The 22420-nt window shown below is 35.8% G+C and overlaps 2 protein-coding genes across 2 annotated transcripts; both read left to right on the top strand.

The window, feature by feature from the left end:
- The first annotated feature begins 144 nt into the window (after positions 1-144).
- Positions 145-6999, top strand: LOC124375572 (sulfotransferase 2B1-like). Its single transcript, XM_046834049.1, has 6 exons — positions 145-1911; positions 3974-4182; positions 5310-5436; positions 5512-5606; positions 5690-5870; positions 5974-6999. The coding sequence occupies exons 1-6, from the start codon at positions 1782-1784 to the stop codon at positions 6096-6098; spliced, it is 867 nt and encodes a 288-aa protein (XP_046690005.1). The 5' UTR covers positions 145-1781; the 3' UTR covers positions 6099-6999.
- Positions 7000-8686: 1687 nt separating this feature from the next.
- Positions 8687-15618, top strand: sult2st3 (sulfotransferase family 2, cytosolic sulfotransferase 3). Its single transcript, XM_046877436.1, has 6 exons — positions 8687-9095; positions 11066-11274; positions 13258-13384; positions 13468-13562; positions 14704-14884; positions 14972-15618. Exons 1-6 carry the CDS (start codon positions 8957-8959, stop codon positions 15106-15108), a joined length of 888 nt encoding a protein of 295 aa, XP_046733392.1. The 5' UTR covers positions 8687-8956; the 3' UTR covers positions 15109-15618.
- Positions 15619-22420: the final 6802 nt, after the last annotated feature.

The following is a 22420-nucleotide window of genomic DNA, read 5'->3' as shown; positions in this document are numbered from 1 at the left end:
TTGTTCATTTGTGGTATTATAATAACTCTTTGTTGCCCCCTGGTGGTATTGTGAGGGAAAGTAGTTCTTGTGGTCCGCCAATTGCCAATCAGATGTCAGTTTACTTTTGTACATTGTTATAAGTACGCTGTCCTAAACAACTGGTGTCTTTTGTGTGTGTTTGAGACTCAAAACCTGCTCTGAAAGAAACTCAAATATCCCACCCACTTCCCACCAGCATTCTGGGCCCTATTCACAGTCGGAAATTAAATTCCGAAAGATATCAGTATTTAGGCGTATTCAGATTAGAACTCGATTTTCTGCACAAGCTTTTTGAATGCATATCACATCTGTGTAATTCATACCTCTACGGTTGCCAGATTCTACTTCCAAGGTATGGCTTTTATCTTCTCTACTTGTTCTTTTTTTAACCCACTTGCTTTTAAGGCCCACAAAAATATTAACTAGAAATGTGAACTGAACAGTTCAGATGTCTTACCTTTTTGAACACTCGGAAGTCGATGCATCTTTTTTGTTGTTGACACACAAGAATCCGTTAGTGCTTTATAATCATTTTGTATTCAGTGTTTTTTTTCTTTTTACTCTATAACTTGTTTTTTTGCTTTCTACTACACAGTCACCAAAAGTGATGTCTGGAAATCTGTTCTTATTAATTACTTAACAACAACCAATAAGTATGTAAAACAAACCCAGTGTAAAATCCTACAGGGTCACACTGCAATAGCCATTTAGTCTAATGGGAAAACAGTCAGATGGGCATGATTCACTGCAACACCACAGGCACAAAAAAAAAAAAAAAAAAGATAACCAGCTAAGTAACATCATTAGGAAAAGCATAACTAATATTTCTTTGTGTTTTGCATAAATACATGCCAAAAAAAAAAAAATTAAACGCTTCCTATCTATTGCATTGTTCTGAATCAAGTCAAACATCAGCCACAAAATATATAATATATACAAATGATAGTTGAAGTCTAATTTTAATGCAATATTAGAGATATTAATATTATTATAATTTGCAACATTGTTAAAATAGGAATTTGTAAATTGGAAAAAGTTTGTATACACCAGACCATAAGATTCATATCTGCTTTTTGAGCATCCCATTCTGCATTTAGTCCGTATTTGCTCTAATAATAACTTCCATTCTTCTGGGAAGATGTTCCTCTAGATTTTGGAGTGTACTTGTGGAGATTTGCTTATTCAGCCACAAGGGTGTTAGTAAAGTCAGGTACTGATGTAGGTCAGGTGAGGAGGCCTGCGGTGCAGTCAGTGTTTACATTTATCCCAAAGGTATAAATTCATTAGGGTTAAGGTCAGAGCTGAATAGCAGGCCATTCCAGATCTTACCGTTCAACCCATGTAAACCATATCTTTATGGAGCTGGCTTTAGGGGTACTGTCATATGGGAACAGGGTTGTACCTGTTGTGCCCATGTGACTTTGAAATCCTTCAAAAATCTATCCAAATTATGATGGTGATAATCAATGCAAGGAGAATATTCCAATATAATATTTAAATAAACAGACAACATTCAATGGGGTAGAAGGAAACTAATTACAGCTTCTACCATCATTACAACCATGACTTCTCTCTCACAAAGCAAACAGAATCACCCCAAAATGATGATGGAAAAATATTTCCATTGCAACTGATCGTATTTGCATTGCGTTTTGTCAGTCAAAGTTTTCGCAAATATATTTTAAGACCGTTTTAATAATCATCCTTTATTTAAGCCCAACCATGACTGTTGTGAACAGACTGACCACGTTATAACAAGCATGGACTCGTATTTGGTTTATCGTGGACTTTTGCTCCCCAAGACCGTTCACACAGAGGACAGCCTCAACTATTACGAGTCGATCCAATTTCAGGACGACGACGTGATCCTGATTACATACCCCAAATCTGGTAAGTTTAAGCTGAAATTAGCTGTGAACCACCTAAACACCATAAATGTCAGAAAAGATTCTCAATAAATTACAAGACAGTGATTTAGTAATATTTTGGAAGTTTGGACTCAATGACAAATAGTAAAAAGAAAAAAAAGCTGGTTTATTTTGCATTGTAATAGTGTAAATAGTTATTTCTTCTTTGACAGTTTTTCCTTAAAAAAAGAAAAATACTTTCCACTATTGAATGCCACAACCCCATTTGTTCCACGTGGTAACAAAAAGCTACTGTATGGATAACAACTAGGAACACATTTGAATAGAATAGCCTTTATTTATCACAATGTATATTACAGTCAGGAAGCTGAGGCCCAACAGTGGCAGCTGGGGCTTGATAGCGAACCATAAAAAACTCAGCTTTTTTTCTAACACATTCTAACATAACACATTTTTCTATCATATCTTCACTCTTTGAAAAAATGAAAAATCACTCACCTTCTCTATGGGATTTAGAAATGTCTGAAATTTATATATCAGCTGCATCATGAGTGTCTTCACGAGAAAACGAGAACAGGACATACGTCAGAGCATAGCAGTGGTATGAAAAGCCATGTGAGGATATTACCTCACCAAACCATAGAGGACAAAGCACTGTGTGTTGCTCCAGTGATAAACCATGATCCTATAAGAATAATCAGTCAGCTCTAATAAACGAATGAGCTTGTTTATTGTATGCCTCACTCAGGTTGTAGTAGTAGCTCACTGCAGTCTTATGGAAAAACACCTTCTCACTGTGTCAAACAAGCTGGAAGGAAGGGCATTTTTTTACTGAAACACTTCAGTCAAATTTATGTTAATGCTGGAAAAATATCAGATTTAGATACTGCATTGACTACATTTGACACAAAACCAGACCACACCATTTCTTTTGCGAACAAGGACCATAGAACTGCTTGAATACCCATAAGCCAGCGTGGGGCACAGCCTTCTATTAAAAATAAAGTTCATACACTCAAAGAAACCACAAACAAAGAATTAGGTCATTAATGCAAGTAAATAAAGACAACAACAGTTAGGGTTCTACACTACGGGTCAATACAGTTAGGGTACTACACAGCTACACTTCTGCCCCGAGTCCTGAAGGAATTCTTACCGATCCCAGTCCAATTGCACACCTCAAGAACATAGCCGTTAGTTCTTCTGTAACAACACATACACACACAAACAGAGGTGACAAAAGGACACACATCCTTCACTCAAGTAGAAGTACAGATACTGTTTTGTAAGACTTTGGTAAAAGTTGACGGACTGACCACTTTTTCACTCAAGTTAAAGTAAAGTTTGTGGTTTGACATGTACTTAAAAAAAAAAAAGTAATTACTACTAACTGTTTTAGTGTCATGCCGATAACTGGACGACACATAATATTAATATATTAATACAAAAATATTAAAGATTTTGTTATTTAATAAATGTATCCAGGCTCAACAACCGCCAAATAGAACACAAGCAGAGTAAAGAAATTGATCATCAGTTGATCAGAAATGTCTGTGCAAAGGGAGTTTCGGCATCATTACCAGTTAGGAGGTCTGTTTGTGCTGCCATCATGAGGAGCCCTCGCAGCTTTGTTCCATCACCATGTTAAGTAGTTTGAAACACCCGTATTGTAATCGCATTAACAGACAGGACACAATCATGGCGTCACAACTGGTAATGACACTGAAATTTCCTGTGCACAGAGCTCACACTATCACCATTATTATAAAATTATTTTACAACAAACGCTTATTCCACACCACTGGTTTCAAACTATTGGCTACACACCAAAATTTCCCACTTTCCTGCACCATCCTGTATTTCTTGTTGAGTTACGGTTTGTCCAGCAAAACAAAAAGATCCAGCAATTATGCTCACTTTAAATAAATTAAGTTTTTTATTTTATTCATTTGCTTTTCAAGATTTTTTATTTCTGCTATTCTGCTGTCTAAGTATCAATAGATTATGCCTTTACATGCTCAGATTGGTTTTTAATTGAATTGAGATGCTTGGACAATGATCACAGAAACGTTCCTTATTTTTAGGTACAACATGGATGCAGGAAATTCTGCCCTCTCTCCTGAATGGAGGAGATCCCACTCCAGTACTGACCATCCCGAGCTGGATCAGGGTTCCATGGCTGGAGCAGGTGTGCATTCCTGAAGTCATGCACACCCTCAGTGCTCCTCGGGCCTTTGTCTCTCATATGCCTTTTAATCTGATGCCTCCCTCCTTCTTTACTTCTAAGGCTAAGGTAAATGTAAAGTCTGTATTTTAGAGCTGGAATGGACATTATCTTGCTATTTCACATGAATGCTTCAAAACAGGGGCCCCCAAACTATGGCCCGTGGGCCGAATACAACCTGTCCAAACATTTGGAACGGCACTCTGAACAATGCCAGAGAAAATGTAATGTTAAATATGTTTTACTCATATCATTTACTTATTTGATAATGAAGGTTGACTTTCAAAATAAAATTTCTCTCAGTTCATAATAAAGAACAGTTGAGGCGCAGATAAGTGATTTTGGTTAGATAGGTGATTGTGTTTGATCTGTCGGCTACAGGCAAAAATCCATGCGGCTTCCGGTCTGCTTTAATTAATAGAGCGACCTCTAGAGGAGAATCGCTGATGCAACATGCTGTTTGTTTTTACACGTGAAACGGTGCACTGCATGGAGAGCGTTATATTATATTTTTATTTATAATTTATTTTAACATTATATTCCCTAATAAATATATAAAAAGGTTTTTCCTTTAGCACATTTTCATGATTCAGTATTGTTGTGTTTGTTTGGTTTTTATCCAGTATCCATAAAAATAAAAAAAAAAGGATTATAAAGGGTATTAATTGTAAATTGGTAAATTGATTTATCAGTTATATTCGAGTAATATCCAACCTAGCAGTATCAGTAAAATCCATTATCGGTCGACCTCTAGGTATTAACATTAATTAAATAATTAACTAATTATTTGTTAGATTCACTCACCAACCATATGCATATGCAAAAGTAAGTAAATGTTTTGATTTTAATAGCAAAGATTATGAAATAATGTCATTCTGATGGTAATGATGCTTTTTTAATAGGCCATATATCACTTAAAAAATTAAATAAACAAAATAATAAGCTAATCAAGCATTGAGAGGCATAATAAATACATTTTAAATCCAAATAAAATCTCCATAATAATACTGGTAGTCACTCTGGCCCATATAATTTTCTGTTACAGACCGACTCGGACCGCCCATTAAAGAAAGGAAAAGTTCATTGCATTGCATGTTATCATTTTCACTTGTACTATTTGAGACAGTAAAATACATAAAATTCGTTGATGCAGGATTACTGCAATAAATTTGCAATTAATCATTGTTTATTTTCAGGTCATTTATATTACTAGAAACCCCAAGGATGTTGCAGTTTCCCATTTTTATTTCAACCAAATGGCTAGTTTTCTGCCTGACCCTGGAAATTTTGAGGAATATGCTAACAACTTCTTAGCAGGGAAAGGTAAGAGATTCATATCTCCTTTTAACAACTGGGGCATTAGTATGTAATCTGATACTTGATATATCATTTGTATAGTCATCTATGGAAAGTGGACGGATCATGTGAAGAGTTGGAGAAACCCGGGCTTAGGAGACAGAATTCTCTACATCACGTATGAGGAGATGATTCAGGTAATACAGTATGCTGAACAGCATAACCATTTGTGTCGATCGGCTACACAATAATTAAATATTTTTATTTGTTCACTTCATAGGATGTGTATGGAGTTATCAAATGCGTTTTAGGCTTTCTTGATCGTCAGTTGAGCGAAGACGCTTTGAAAGGTGTGGTCGAACAGTGCCAATTTAAGAACATGAAGCAAAACAAAATGTCCAATTACTCGCTGGTGCCACCAGACTACTTGGACACCAGCAAGTCTTCTTTCCTACGAAAAGGTAGAAATGGGAATCCGATGTGTATTTTGTTGTACGTGTGTTCTAACAACAATTTAAGCCTGTTTATGCTGTGCAGGGGTCTCATTGTTGTGCTTTATTTAAGGAATTGCTGGAGACTGGAAGAATCACTTTAGCCCTGAATTGGACGCCAAATTTAACGAGGTCATTAACGAAGAACTGAAGGGAACTGACTATAGATTTCTGTGGGAACAAGTTCAACACAATTGAAATCCAATTTATTAAAATTTTGAGGTCAGATGAATGAAAGATTTGAGTGAAAATCTTATTTCCGATTTACTATTTCTCTCACTCGTTTCCAAATGTTAACATTGAAATTTGAGATATTTTGGAATATGTTCAGATGAAAAGCAGTGAAAAAGTTTACATATATGTCTGTACAGCACTATAAGGTTTACAGCTGCGTAGTTTGTGCTAACATATTCAAGCCTCCCCTGAACATCACATGATTGTTATCATCACATCATTACTAATTATTCACACCTCTTCCTTGTTACACCTGTTTGAGTTTCTGTGTGTTTGTCAAACCTTTGGTAATGTTTTTATGTTTTGTGTGTGTGTATGTCTCAGGTAACCTTTGTGTAGTATCCATTATTTCTTTTGTTTATTCTGTTGTTGTTTTCTGTATTTGATTATTTTGGTTTTGATTACTTTTTAAACTTGTTGCACTTGCGTTCAAGCGCCTACCACTCCTGCTTACCATTGTAGTATGCCCTTGGCTTGGGTGGAGTCAATAAATAAGTACTTAGAATTCATTAATTAAATCTTTTTCAATTTCAAATGGTGAAACAGTGTGTTCAGAAATGCCTTTACAATTTACAGGGGATTGACCTGTGGACACTCCACATAATTACATTCATATTTAGCATTATTAAAAAGAGTTTAAGGACTTCTTCAAGATGTGCTGTTATATGAAAATAGAATCCTTTTTTGGGCTGGTAACAGTATCACACCAGCCAAATGCTGATTACTGATTATAACAGAACAAGTTTTTTGTTTTATTGCCTTGTATTAAAAGTTGTCTGCTTTTATGCATATATTCAGGTGTACTATTTAGTTTACAGGTTAAAAACAATCTGAAATAAAAAATACAATTGCATTATCCCATAAACTGCAGGTTTCCATTCACTTGACCCTTTTCCATTAATTAAACAGTAAAATAATACGTCACTTGTTGGTAATGTATTACACAGTTTTATTGATTGATTTACACTGAAATGTACAGTGACATGCAAATGCAATGGGGTGGTAAAAAGCTGTATAAAAGCTTGCTTATTTTGAAGCACTGACTCTATCTACAGCAAAGGGTGATAGACCAAGTCCAGGAAGACAATAAAAGTCCTCAGTTTTCCAAACAATGGACTCTTCTGTCTGTTGTTGTCAGGGTGCTTGCCTCCCTGAAGAGAGTGAATGGGGTCAAAACTGCTTTAAAACTGCTTTGCTTGATAATTTGATCCGGACCTGCTTTTGTCTCACGGTTTTGACTGTTTAGCGTTTCTGACTTTTTTGAGACTGCACTTGGGAATATAATGAATTTTTTCTCTTTACTTAACTGATTATTTCCTGCCATAATAGGGACATTCACTCTGTACTTATCCTTTCCCCTTATTAAGACAACTGATGGTCTAAAGCACATTAAGAGGGCAAGAAATGAACTCTGGCCATCTATGCATCATGAAAAAGCAAAAATCACACTGGATTGATTTATAATAATTATTTCGTATATCTTCATTATGTAATCATGGAAAAATAGGAAATGAAATCTACAGCAGTAAAGAGTGAAGCATTTTTACATGTACTTCCATTTTTTACGAACCAAAAGTAAATTATTTTACTTTACTTAACTTAAATGTAAAATTAAAAATTGACCAACTACATTTGATAATAGTCCCAAACTGCCAAAAACCACCACACTCATTATTTTAATAATAATTAATAATGAATAATTTATTAATTTGTTAAATATATTCTTCATTTCAGCCATTTTGGTAAGTGTTTATGTTCTATAATGTTATGAAGTGCAATTTAGAGAACTTGGTCCTCTTCATCCAACTCTTTCACCCCAACTAGCTGCATGTCTTCCCTCACCACATCCATAAACCTCCTCTTTAGTCTTCCTCTTTTCCTCATTCCTGGTGGCTCCATCCTCTGCATTCTCCTACCAATATACTCCATGTCCATCCTCTGCACATGTCCATCTTAATCTCGCCTCACGTTTGTCACCAAAACGTCCTACATGCTCAGTCACTATAATAAACTCATTTCTAATACTGTCCATCCTCATCACTCCCAATGAAAACCTCAACATCTTCAGCTCTGCTACCTCCAGCTCCACCTCCTGTCTTTTACTCAATGCCATTGTCTCTAAACCATACAACATCTCAGGTCTCACCACAGTCCTATAAACTTTCCTTTTCACTCTCACAGATACTCTTCTATCACAAATCACTTCTGCTATCACTCTTCTCCACCCTGCCTGCACTCTTTTCTTCTGTAAATTTGAAGTTATATTATATTAAAATGCCATGAAATACATGATTTTGTACTATTTAATGACATTATTTGTGTTATCGGCTATTAGAAGTGAATCAAATATAACAATGTAGCAAAGGTAAATGAATTTAACAGCTTTGCTGGTGTTTGCTGGTTTGCTGTCCCACAGATATCATGTTACCAGAAAGAAAGAATTTAACTCATTGTGTGGAGAGGGGGTTGTGCGTTTTAGAGAGAAAACCAGTTCAGGGCATAGTTTTCTCTCGTCTCAAAGCACAAAACTCAAGCATTCAAACGGATTAGACGAATAGAAAGGTATTTCAGTAATCCCTTAAGATCTCAGCACAGGTAACGTAATAGACATATCTCATTCCATCTGTAAAACAACACAGGTCAGGTATCTAACTAACACTAACACAGCAGTGATTCAGTCAGTCACATGACACAGAACCGCCTCTGGAAGGCTGGACTTCAGACAAATTCAAACTATGAACAACGCCAGTGATTAATCCCCAACCACACACATTCACATACACACATTTACATACACATATCGATTAATCCTCCTGTGCAGAATGGCCAGTGACGACCCATATGCGCTTTATCATGGACTTTTTCTCCCAAAGATTGCACACACTGAGGACAGCCTCAAATATTTCGAGTCGTTTAAATTCCAGGACAACGACGTGATTGCAGTTACATATCCCAAGTCTGGTAGGTGATCTTTTCCTTCTGTTTCCTCCCTTTTTAAAATGCAGAATATGTAATGTGACTTATTCTCTTGAATATATTTCTTTATATAGTGAATGTTATAGATTATGACTTTTTTTTCTCAATGAACAAACAAAATCAAATAAATAAGTAAACACGGTGAAATGAATGGAGAATAAATAAATCCTGCAAAAGTGAACTGAAATTAGAGTATATAATTTAAATAGAGTTTTTTCATAAATACTGATTGATGCTTTAACATATATCTGAAAATCTATAAGTAGAACCACTAGAAATTTTTCCTTTTACCTTTTTCCCCCAAAATCTGGTAGATTCTGGTTAAATTATTTTGCCTTACAATGTTCTTTTCAATAGTGTCAAGGGAAAAGTGGTTTTCAAAATAACTAGTCATCATTAAATAAATCCCATCATCTCTCCGGTTACAAGGAAGACATGCAGCTAGTCTCGATTCTGGCATGAAAGTGGTGGAATGAACTTTCACTTGATATCTGAATAACTGAGTCATATATATATATATATATATATATATATATATATATATATATATATATATATATATATATATATATATATAAACAACCCCTATGTAGAGTAAGTCTATCTAGAAAAGGGTGTCTGCCAAATGCCGTAAATGTAAATAAATCAATTTCAGATTCACGGTTCTTTATAAAATAGCTTTCTTAAATGATGCACAAATTGAAGAGTTTTTTATTTTGATAAAATATTAATATTAATTGCCGCTATGCCTCATCTGAGACACTGTTTCTGTGGAAATCCACTATAATAAGACAACACATTTATTTTTTTTAATATGTTTTTTTATTTATCAGATTATACAGTATATTCATTAATTGTGTCATTTTTTTGTCATTTTTGCCATTGTCAAGTTGCAAGGCCGATACTTTAAATTTCAGTTTGTTATTCATTATTTAGTAGTGTTGCTATTGGTTTTTATTTTAAGTACACCCCACTGCATCGTGTCATTGATTATCGAATTAGGTTTGACTCAATTTGTTCTCAGCAGAATAAAAATAACCATCCTTGATAGTGATGTTATACCGTGTACATTTGCGCCAATAACTTAATAGTTTAATTACTAAAAACAGCACTACATTGTAAGAGGTAAAAAGTAAGCTCTATGATCTTATCTGGCAAGGTTTATTTAAAAAATGTGACCGTTTTAAAGTCCCTGAAAGTTGGAACCTTCACACGAGGAAAAAAGCCACCTGAGGGAGAATTGATAACTTCATCCTACAATAATTGCATTTACACACTTGCTGCATGAACATGCTTGGACATGGAAACAGACAGGTTTTTTTTTCCCACCTTAACCACTCATTCACAACATACAATAGATAGTAGTAGATAAAAGTAATTTGCCCATAAAAAGAAACACGCACACAATGCACAATTATATAAATGTGTAATAATCTACACAACACAATACAGTTACATAATTAGTTTCCTATTTAGTGGTTTAGTGGTTAGCGTGTTTGCCTCACATCTCTGGGATTGAGGATTCAAATCTTGCCTGTGTGTGTGTGGAGATTGCATGCTCTTGCTGTGCTTCAGGTTTCCTTCCGATACTCTGCAAGACATGCATTATAGGAAAAAAAAAACGATTACCATTTCCAAATTCTCCCACAGTGTATGAATGACTGTGTGTGTTTTTGCAATGGAATTGGCACCGTGCCTGTGGTGTCCTTTGCCTTGTGCCATTGTAAGTCTAGGAAAGACTTCAAGATAAATGGGTGGATGGAATTCCTCCATTATCACAGTAACACTGGGTTACAAATATAATAATTAAGATGTGTTTTTGTTTTCTGAAATTCGATGACCTTTTTTGAAGTGTATTAAGAATTGAATAGTCAGTTTGTTTTGCTTTTCTTATCTACAAATCATAAAGATATGCTGGTTTTCAAGGTAAACAATCTTTTTTTTTTTTTTTATAGGTACAACTTGGATGCAAGAAATTCTTCCCTTGCTCCTGAATGGAGGGGATTTAACTTCAGTACTGACCATTCCAAACTGGGACAGAGTACCATGGCTTGAGGAGACACATGCTGCTAAAGTTATGGACAAGCTGACTGCTCCACGTGCCTTTGTTACCCATATGCCTTATAACCTGATGCCTTCTACTTTCTTTTCCTCTGCGGCTAAGGTAAAACAGTGAATAAGGGAATGCTCAGCCGGACCTGGGGTTTATTTGTAAAGAAAAAATATTACTTTAGGATGTCATACAGTAACAATCAGTCATCATCACCTTAGCACATCTTGATTTGAGAAGCATTTTATTTCACTCCTTCTTGGACAAATCTTCTTGATTTGTGAGTGGATCTGATGACTTTAACTCGTTCCACAGGATTATAAATAGGATTTAGATATGCACTCTGATTGGAATATTCCAACACAATTACATACTTCTATTGTAGCTGGTCCTTACTGACTTTGAATTGTTTCGGAATTTGTATGTTTCTGCATCTTAAGCTGATTTACAATGGCCTTTGCTTTTTTTTTTTCTTTTTTTACCAAAATATATTAGTATTTGAAGCTTTCCATGATTTCCCTTTATCTTAACAGAACCCCAGTCCTATGTCCAGTAGTATATCCAATATATCCCGATAGCATAATGTTGCCTCCACCATGCTTCACCATTATCTTTCAATAATATGCTTTCTTTTTGTTTTTGTACCAACCTTTTAGAATTTTAATCAAACTTTGGCTTCATCAGACCAATTTTGCAGACATGGTTTAGGGTGATGTGTTGGGAAAGAAATCCTGTCTAGCCACTCTAACCCACAGCAGTTTTCACATTCAAGAAGAGACAAGTACTTACAAAATTTTCCTGCAACTCCTTTAAATCGTCTGTATTTCTTGCCAGACTTGCTGATAATTTCTTATCCTTTCAACTGATTTAGATGTACGTTCTGTACGTACGTTCTGATGGACGTTCCTGTCATTGTGGGATCCTTTTTTAAGCCATCATTGCCCTTCACCGTGTTCGATGATAGATCTAAAGTTTTGGAAATGCATTTAGCTAATAAATAGCTTTCCACAGTGATCCTTATTAGACAGATGAAAACCAAGACAAAGTCTAAGAAAGTATGCAAAAACAACAGGGACGACGACACCAGGTAGTCATAAAAAGATTCTTCATAAGATTTAAAAACCATGATGTACAGAACACAAAGATATAAAACCTCTGGCCTTTTAGATAAACCTAAAAGGTCAAACTGCAAACAGGATTGGCGTTTTACATGCCGGCAAATCAAATTAAATCTGCTAAATTGCCCATGCAAGTCCAGCACAACCTCGATGCACCAGAAAACAATAAAAAATGTATTTACAGAGTTAAATTGGAACAGAATAACCTTCACAGAATCTCCCAGACATTGTTAAATATTTAAATCCATGCCCCCAAGGTGCTCCTGTGTGGGTCACGAATCATGGAAAGTGAAACATAGTGAAAGTGAAGCCTATTCTATCATTTTCAGATCTCGAAAAGACTACAAATGCATTTAGCTCCAGGTTAGATTATTGTATTGCGTTGTACAATCGGTTTCACAATGATCCCTGAACAAGTTACAGTTGGTTCAAAATGCTGCTGCACGTCTTTTGACTAATACACGTACAGTAGGCAAGAACATATAACCCCTGTTTTGGCTTGGCAGCACTGGCTTCCACTTTGTTTTCAGAGTAGATTTAAAATTTCTAATGTTTGTCAGTAAAGCTTTAAATAATTCAACTCCCAAAAACACTTGTTGACTTAATACAGGTTCATTCTTCATCACGGTCACTTAGATCTTCCCATCAGCTTCTTTTACAAAAACAGAGGTGATAACACTTTCGCTGTGATTACTCCTAAGCTAAGAACAATTTGTCTTTTTAACATAAAGTCAGCCTCGGATCTGGCAACTTATAAATCTTTGTTAAAAACTTTTTTTTTCTTTGGCTTTTATTTCCTAAGAAATGTTACGTCTCATTATAAATAAACTTGATGATTTATAATTTATATGAATGTTATTTTTAAACATGAATTTTAATGTAATTGGTTAATTCTGAACCCAAAATAAGTACCAGGTTATTGTTATTTGTGTTTTTCTTTAATTCTGTTGGTTGCTGTATCTTTACTTTCACCCTCCAGGTCATTTATATTTCACGAAACCCAAAAGATATCGTGGTTTCTTCATTCCATTTTCATAGAATGGCCAGTTTTCTGCGTGACCCAGGAACATTTGAAGAATTTGTTGACAAATTCCTAGCAGGGGAAGGTGAGAGAAACAAACCGAACATTCTCATATATTAATCTTATCTGTAATAGTAACAGTAATATGATGTGATCTTGTCTGCTAAGTGATCTTCGGAAAGTGGACAGATCATGTGAAGTGCTGGAATAACACAGATTTAGGAGACAGAATTCTCTACATCACGTATGAGGAAATGATCCAGGTATTATTTTTTTTTCATCAGAGAATGTACTGTATCATAAAAACTATCACTGGATCTACAGGTAAATTCTTCACATATTTTTCTCGATTGCAGAACTTGAAACACCTGTAGTTTTAAATTCCATGTATGTTAGCATACTTGAACACTGAATTTGTACCACTTTCCAGATTGGTAGTGCTAAAAAAAAAGTGTTGATTATATTACAAGATCAAAAGCTTATGTAGCTTATATTGTTGTGGAATTCCTCTGGAGCATTTTATGGAAGAGAATATCTGGCATCCCGAGACTGTGTGTTTTGGCCGTGTCACAGAAGGACTAGACAGTTGTGAGTTGTGATTGTGAGATTATGTATGCAGATATCATATTCCTCTGACTGCAGTTTAATGTTGTAAACTTTCTTCTTGATTGAGGAGATCTGACTGGTTTGTGGATATTGGCTAAGAGTTAATGGGGCAGGATTTATCAAATTATAATAATAACCTGACTAATAATAGGAAATACCTTGTTTCATAGATATTACACACCCATAGATGCAGCTATACAGTAATAATGCATATACACAACCTATAATAGCTTTAATCCTATTTTAAGAGGAATTACAAGGTGGTATAAAAAAGTTTCGAGACTAATGGTGTTGACTGGTGTCTGCGATTTCCAAAGCAACTGAGAAAAACTGTAAAACAAAAAGCAAATGTGAAATTCTGTGTAAAACTGGGCAAATCTGGCATACGTTTGACATACTGGGATGCTGCGATAAGTAGTTTGAGGTGTTTTGAGTGGAAGTTCTTCAAGAGGGCGAACGTCGGAGAACGATCCACATGATCTCACTTCCGAACCCACCCAGCTCAAAGATTGCTGTTTTGACACCATTGCAGAGATCCAGTGCGAATAGCAGAAGGTGCTTGACATGCTTTGAAACGAAGATGTCCAGAATATATTCCAAAAGTGGCAGGAATGCTGTTGGTCTCAAATCTTTTTGATACCTCCTTGTACTTAGTAAAACAATCAAATTTACTTTGTGGTGTATCACATCATCTCATTGTTGCTTTCAGATAACAGTGTATTAGTACTTACTACTTGGCTACAGCTGTATGGAAATCTATCACTCCAATACTTTTCTTTTCTTCATTTTGCCTCGCAGGATCTGCACGGAGCTCTCGAACGCATTTTGCACTTTCTTGGTAAGCACATGAGCAAAGATGTTCTGAAACGCGTGTGTGAACACTGTGAGTTCAAATCCATGAAGCAAAACAACATGTCCAACTACTCACTGGTGCCGCAGACAATAATGGACAACGAGAAATCTTCTTTTCTCAGAAAAGGTAGCGGTAAACATTTTATTGCCACAGTAATTTCTTATAAATGCTTCTGAAATGGGGTGTCTAATTATTAATTTTGCTATTTTTAAGGCATAGTTGGAGATTGGAAGAATTATTTCAGCCCAGAGTTGGAGTTGAAATTCAATGCGTCCATTTCAGAAGGACTGAAGGGAACGGACATCGCTTTCCCCTGGGATGAAAAAGACAAATTAAATCCCACTTCTTAAAATAATAAAATAATGATTGTATTATAACATAATATAGCAAATATACATATTTTTAGGATGTTTAAAATGGGCAAAAAAGTAGCTGAACCTTATAATAAGATACAATAGCTAAATTACAGTTAACTGTGCTAACTTTTGCAAGTCACAAATTATTCTAACAGTATAGAAATTATTAAAAGTTATTAACACCAACAGGCACATTTTTTTACAACTTGGCCATTTTGTGGCAAAAGTGAGAATACAGAAGCATCCAGATGCACAGATCATTGCTTTTTATAGGTCAGTGGTTATAAAATACATAAATAGTTCTCTTGCACAACAACACTTTTAAAGCTAATTATTAAATAAGTACAAAAAGGTCAGCTCACTGACAATTCCATTGTTTTTGTTTTGTGAATAGAACGATATTTCTAAAACAAAATTTCAGAATTATTATTAACACATATACATTGTGACTGAATATGATAAATCTAATGAAATCTGTAAAAAAAAAAAAAGAAAAAAGCATTATCTCACACCATTTAAACATATATATATATATATATATATATATATATATATATATATATATATATATATATATATATATATATATAAAACAAAATTATTATCAATATTTTAATGTAGAAATCATCTGAAAGACATTTCATAGCAAAAGTTTGTCCAAACCTTACCATAAGATTGGTATGTGCTTTTGAACCCCCCCATTACACATTTAGGTCCCATTTTGCCGTTATAAGAACTTCACAATAACATTGTTCATATTAATCCAAAAAGTGTTGAGTAGGGTTTATGTTAAAGCTCTATAGCAGGCCACTCAAGATCGTCCACTCTAACCCATGTTAAGCATATCTTTGTGGAGTTGGCTTTATAAACAAGTGCATTGTCATGCTGGAACAGGTTTGGGTCTCCTAGTTCAAGTGAAAATAAATACAATTTCTAATAGAAAATTACAACCTATATAATTGTGCGCTTCCGACTTTGTTGTAACAGTTTGTGGAAGAACCACGTTTGCCTGGAAGTCAAGTACCCTAATACTTTTGTTCATATAGAGTATATAGTTTCGTTTTTTAGAACTACTGTGTATGTTTACATGTGTAGGTTTTATATTATTGCGATTACTGTACTTTACTGAGGTGCTATAATGTACTGTACTGTTATTATTAAACAATATAATGATCTCTTTTTATATTTTATATTGACGATTTGCCTTTTTCTGACACATTTATTTTATGATTATTTGCCTATTTTACTGTGCTGTGTCTCATGTCATCCACTGATCTAAGAGATCACCCTCATAGCAATCCAAATATTTTCTTTGCCCACCATCTAGGGATATGTTTTTGCATTGTACAGTGCAGGAATTTTACAAGTCTGGACATCTGATACATGTAATCACTGTATTTGTTCCTCTGCTTGTGCCTTGAGCAAACTCTCCAGTCATACACTGTCTCAGCAATTGTGCTGACTCTATTGTGTATGTTGTAGTCTTGACATGCTCTGTGTGACACACTCCTGTCCCTGGCACTGCTAAGACCTCTGGTTACATTGAAACTGGAGACAAAAGCAGTCTTTGTGTGCTCTTCGTAGTGTATTTGCAGTTGAAATCCAATCTCAGTGAAGCATTTGTGACAGTGCTGCATTTATGCGAGCTTTAGGGCAACCTCTGGATCTATAGTAACAAAAATGTGGTGACTCAAATGATTCATCTCGTCTCTTTGCGTTTACAATAGGATTTCTAAACAACGTTGTTACTAAACAATGATGAGTAAAGAAGCAACTTTGCATTTGAATCTACAGAGTGATATAACACTTACTAATTTCTGATTTATCTTTACAATATGTCAAATTTAATGTAATTGTCTTTTATTAGTTATCTGTAGATGTTAAAATGTTACTATTTGGGGTAGCATGGTGCTTAGTGTGTAATTTTCCACTTCAAACCTTTTTTCTAATGTTGTACTTACTGCCTGTGTAGATTTTACAATTTCTCAATGAACACAAAAAACTCATTAATATCAAAGCTGAATATTTTTGGAAGTAGTTTTTAGTTTTAGCTATTTTAGGGGATATCTGTGTGTGCAGGTGACTATTACTGTGCATAATTATTAGGCAACAACAAAAACAAATTCATACCCATTTCAATTATTTATTTTACCAGTGAAACCAATATAACATCTCAACATTCACAAATATACATGTCTGACATTCAAAACCAAACAAAAACAAATCAGTGACCAATATAGCCACCTTTCTTTGCAAGGACACTCAAAAGCCTGCCATCCATGGATTCTGTCAGTGTTTTGATCTGTTCACCATCAACATTGCGTGCAGCAGCAACCACAGCCTCCCAGACACTGTTCAGAGAGGTGTACTGTTTTCCTCCTTGTAAATCGCACATTTGATGATGGACCACAGGTTCTCAATGGGGTTCAGATCAGGTGAACAAGGAGGCCATATCATTAGATTTTCTTCTTTTATACCCTTTCTTGCCAGCCACGCTGTGGAGTACTTGGACGTGTGTGATGGAGCATTGTCCTGCATGAAAATCATGTTTTTCTTGAAGGATGCAGACTTCTTCCTGTACCACTGCTTGAAGAAGGTGTCTTCCAGAAACTGGCAGTAGGACTGGGAGTTCAGCTTGACTCCATCCTCAACCCGAAAAGGCCCCACAAGCTCATCTTTGATGATACCAGCCCAAACCAGTACTCCACCTCCACCTTGCTGGCGTCTGAGTCGGACTGGAGCTCTCTGCCCTTTACCAATCCAGCCACGGGCCCATCCATCTGGCCCATCAAGACTCACTCTCATTTCATCAGTCCATAAAACCTTAGAAAATCAGTCTTGAGATATTTCTTGGCCCAGTCTTGACGTTTCAGCTTGTGTGTCTTGTTCAGTGGTGGTCGACTTTCTGCCTTTCTTACCTTGGCCATGTCTCTGAGTATTGCACACCTTGTGCTTTTGGGCACTCAGTGATGTTGCAGCTCTGAAATATGGCCAAACTGGTGGCAAGTGGCATCTTGGCAGCTGCACGCTTGACTTTTCTCAGTTCACGGGCAGTTATTTTGCGCCTTGGTTTTCCACACGCTTCTTGCGACCCTGTTGACTATTTTGAATGAAACGCTTGATTGTTCGATGATCACGCTTCAGAAGCTTGGCTATTTTAAGACTGCTGCATCCCTCTGCAATATATCTCACTATTTTTGACTTTTCTGAGCCTGTCAAGTCCTTCTTTTGACCCATTTTGCCAAAGGAAAGGAAGTTGCCTAATAATTATGCACACCTGATATAGGGTGTTGATGTCATTAGACCACACCCTTCTCATTACAGAGATGCACATCACCTAATATGCTTAATTGGTAGTAGGCTTTCCAGCCTATACAGCTTGGAGTAAGACAACATGCATAACGAGGATGATGTGGTCAAAATACTCATTTGCCTAATAATTCTGCACTCCCTGTATATATGTGTGTGTGTGCATTAAGTATTTTCAATGATTGGCAATAAGAAACAATTGTTCCAAATAAATATATTAATTCTATTGTGTTATTGCTTGCATTTCAAATAATCAGGATGAAGCTACAAAAAAACGAAGACATTTTTATATTCAAAGTGACGACTCTAATATAACTGTGTGTTCCACTATAGCAGCAGGAATATTATTAGAATAAAATCAGTATCTAAAATCATTAATCTGAATGGAAGTTTATGTTTTCTTTACACTACAGTAGAAACAGAGAAAACATAAAAGCATAGAAGATATGTGTGGTAATGACCAGCACACCTTATTCCTAGACTCTCAGTAGAAAAGTGTTAAACTGGGGCTGACCTTTACCTTCTCGAACGCTGAACGCAGAAGGCTGACCTTCTGTTGCTTTTACAAAACAACTTCAGTGGCATTGCAAACGAAATTAATTCAACAGTACTGCAAAGCAAAGCAACGAATTACTGCTCTGCTCACTGTTTCACAAACATACCTGTAGATGGTGTAGCTGCTCTAAAGTCTAAGGAAATTTTTAGTGTGTGTATTAGAGAGAGAGAGAGAAAGAGAGAGAGAGAGAGAGAGAGAGAGAGAGAGAGAGAGAGAGAGAGACTGAGTGTGTGTTCAGGTGTGTATCTCAAACATGCATGTTTCTTTATTTTTATTTTTACAGTAAATAAGTAAATTCACAAACTGGATAGATTTTATATATATATATTTTTTAAAGTTCCTTTTACAATGAATAACTTATAGAAGATTGGTGATGTAGAAGATGGTCCCCCAGAAGATTGCAGCTCACACACTTTTGGGCAAAAAAAAAAAAAAAAAGAAAATTACCAAAGCGACAAAATATAAAGCTTTTAATGGTCAAAACAACAAATCATTTGGTTCTTGTTTATACAAGAATTAAGCAAATCCTGTAGACCTCTCCTTGTTCTATTAGTCCTATATATCAATTTAATATAAATATTAACATTATTAATTTAATAATAAATATTGACCAGCAAATGGTGGCACAAGAAACCTCAGATGAGCATTTGTTTCATTATTTGTTAATAGTAAGTGCATTAAAAGAGATTTGTGTGAGAATGAAAGATTTTAGAGCTTCGCCCATTTTTTGCAGATTTATACTGTATGTCAGCTACAGACAGCTGCAGCTACAGGAAATACTCTTAAAATAAAAATAAGACAAAGTCAAGGCAAAAAAAGGGTCTAGCAAACAGACAACACTAGCAAGATAAAAGAATTAAAAAAAACAAAAAGGAAAGAGCTTGTAAATAACAGGTATTCTTATTTTTGGTATGAGGTAACACACTTTGCATACCTGGATTGGGGGAGTTTCTGCTATTCTTCATGGCAATTCCTATCAAGCTGGGCTAGGTTGAATGGTGACTGTCATGGACAGCCATTTTCAGGTCCCTCCAGAGATATTCAATAGGATTCAAGCCTCTTGCTGGGCCTCTCTAGGACATTCACAGAGTTATCCCTGAGCCACTTCTGTGTGGTCCTGAGCACTGTGAAATAGGTTTTTATTAAGGATATGTATGTGGTTTGCTCTAGTCAGCTTTCCCTCAACCCCGACCAACCTCTTAGTTCCTGCTGCAGAAAAAGAAACCCACAGCCTGATGCTGCCACCACCATGTTTCACTGTTGGGATGGTTTTGGGCAGGGGATAAGTTCCTCCAGACGTTTTAAATTGAAGCCAAACAGTTCAATCTTGGTTTCTTTGAAGATCTTTGAAGTTCAATAAGAGTAACCACAGAGTCTACTGGGTTTTGGGGAATCTTCAGTGTAGCAAAAAGATTTTTGTAGCCTTCTCCAGGTCTCTTTTGCCTTGCAACGATTCTGTCTCTGATCTTTGCAGGCTGTTCCTTGGACCTCATGGGTGGGTTTTTGCTCTAATAGCATTTTCAGCTGTGAGGCCCTCTAGGGTATAGAAACATCTCAGCACTGATTAGGAGAAATGGGAGGCACCTGAGCTAAATTTTTATTGTTGCTGAAAAGGGTCTGATTACTTATGTACATGTGATACTGCAGACATTTCTAGATTTCTGTTTTAACTTTAGGGTACATTTTTTAGGGTACTCAGAGTAGATTAATGAGAAAAAAGATACTATGAATGTAATACCAGGCTGCAACATAACAAAATTGAAAATAGTGACATGGTGTGAATACTTCTTAAATGCACTCCACATAATCTACTTGGAACGTTAATGGCCCTATGGGGTCTGTGATACAATGTTATTCTAGTAGGAGGTATAAAAATCTGGAGTTTGCACAGGATGAGAAATTTGTTGACTTTGTCCAGGCGATATTATTTTATTTTTCTAGGATCTAGGATCATTATTATATAATTTGCATTACTAGATGGAAACCATCAAATGGTCTAGGAGTGGAAGTAACTGCAGGGACTTATTTATGCAACACACGTAAGAAAAAAGGAACTCATCTGTGTTTGTCAGGGGGTGGTTAGCAATGGGTTTTTCTTTGTACATTTATTTCCAAGGTCTCAAAAAAAACATTATTTAGGCATATTTAGCCAAAATTCAGCATTGAATTAACAAAAATTAGAATGTGAATTAAAAGGGTCCCTGTGGTCTAGTGTTTAGGATGCGGCACTCTCACCGCTGTGGCGAGAAGCTAAAAAAAAGAATGTAAATTAAAAGCAAAATGAAACTAACCTAGCCTACATTATGTGCATGCATTACATTTTTATGGCCTTGATTATCTTGTGCACATAGTAAACTGTATTTTACTGTGTTCAATTGTATTTTCTGTCATTAGCTGTGATTGTGAACATTTTTTAAGTTCATGCTTTCTGCTGCTGCATTTAATGCAAAAATTATGGCGTGCTGGATTAGGTGTTATTGTATAAACTGCTTATTAATGGGCATAGAAAAAAAGGCCTTTACCTGTTACCTGTAAATTACAATGTCAGCCATGATACAGCACCCCTGAAGCAGAGACGGTTAAGGGCTTTGCTTAAGGGTTTAATAGTGGCAGTTTTGTGGTGCAGGGGTTTGAACCCCTGATCATCTGAGCAGAAACCCCGAACACTGATCTGCCACATCCCTTGTTAAGACCATTTTCAGTGATTAATACATCGTAGATAATTGCTAGCTTTATCCTTTCTTCTTACCTTCTTTAGAACAGTAAAGTTGTATGTGTTTGGGCACGTGTTGCTGCTGATATTACTGGTCAGCCAGGAAGTTGCACAACTATCCTGTTGTCTAAAATGTAATTATTAAACCCACATACACAGGAAGTGCCCATTCAGCTCGCTCCCTGATGCAGGAAAAGCTCTTTTCCTATATGACTTTTAATCACAAGTGTTAGCATTTTTGTGTCAGTCAGCATTTTTAGCATTCAGCTGTTTAAAGATCAGGTGCAGGTAAAACAGGTATTTTTTTCCCTTGAAAAAACCTACTGATGTTGCGTATAGCTATTTTATGAGTTGCTTAGTAGCTCCTGGTAACATAACCTCAAATGACTGTATAAGAGTGTAGAAAGGACATTACTTATAATCTTACATTATGGTGCTCTCCAGTGTTCTGTATTATTTAAAGATTTATAATCACACTCTTGATGTCACCCAAATGAGGATGGGTTCCCCTTTTGAGTCTGGTTCCTCTCAAGGTCTCTTCCTCATAACATCTAAGGGAGTTTTTCCTTGCCACATTCGCCACGGCTGCTCATCAGGGATAAACACACATCGTTCACCTTAACTCTTAAATTCTGTAAAGCTGCTTTGAGACAATGTCCGTTGTTAAAAGCGCAATAGAAATAAACTTGACTTGACTTGACTATAGTATGTGAAAACCACTGATCAAA

The sequence above is a fragment of the Silurus meridionalis genome, chromosome 21, assembly GCF_014805685.1.
Source record: "Silurus meridionalis isolate SWU-2019-XX chromosome 21, ASM1480568v1, whole genome shotgun sequence".
NCBI classification, from domain to species: Eukaryota; Metazoa; Chordata; class Actinopteri; order Siluriformes; family Siluridae; genus Silurus; species Silurus meridionalis.
Note: the sequence above shows the minus strand (reverse complement) of the source record. Positions and strands in the feature narration are given on the sequence as shown.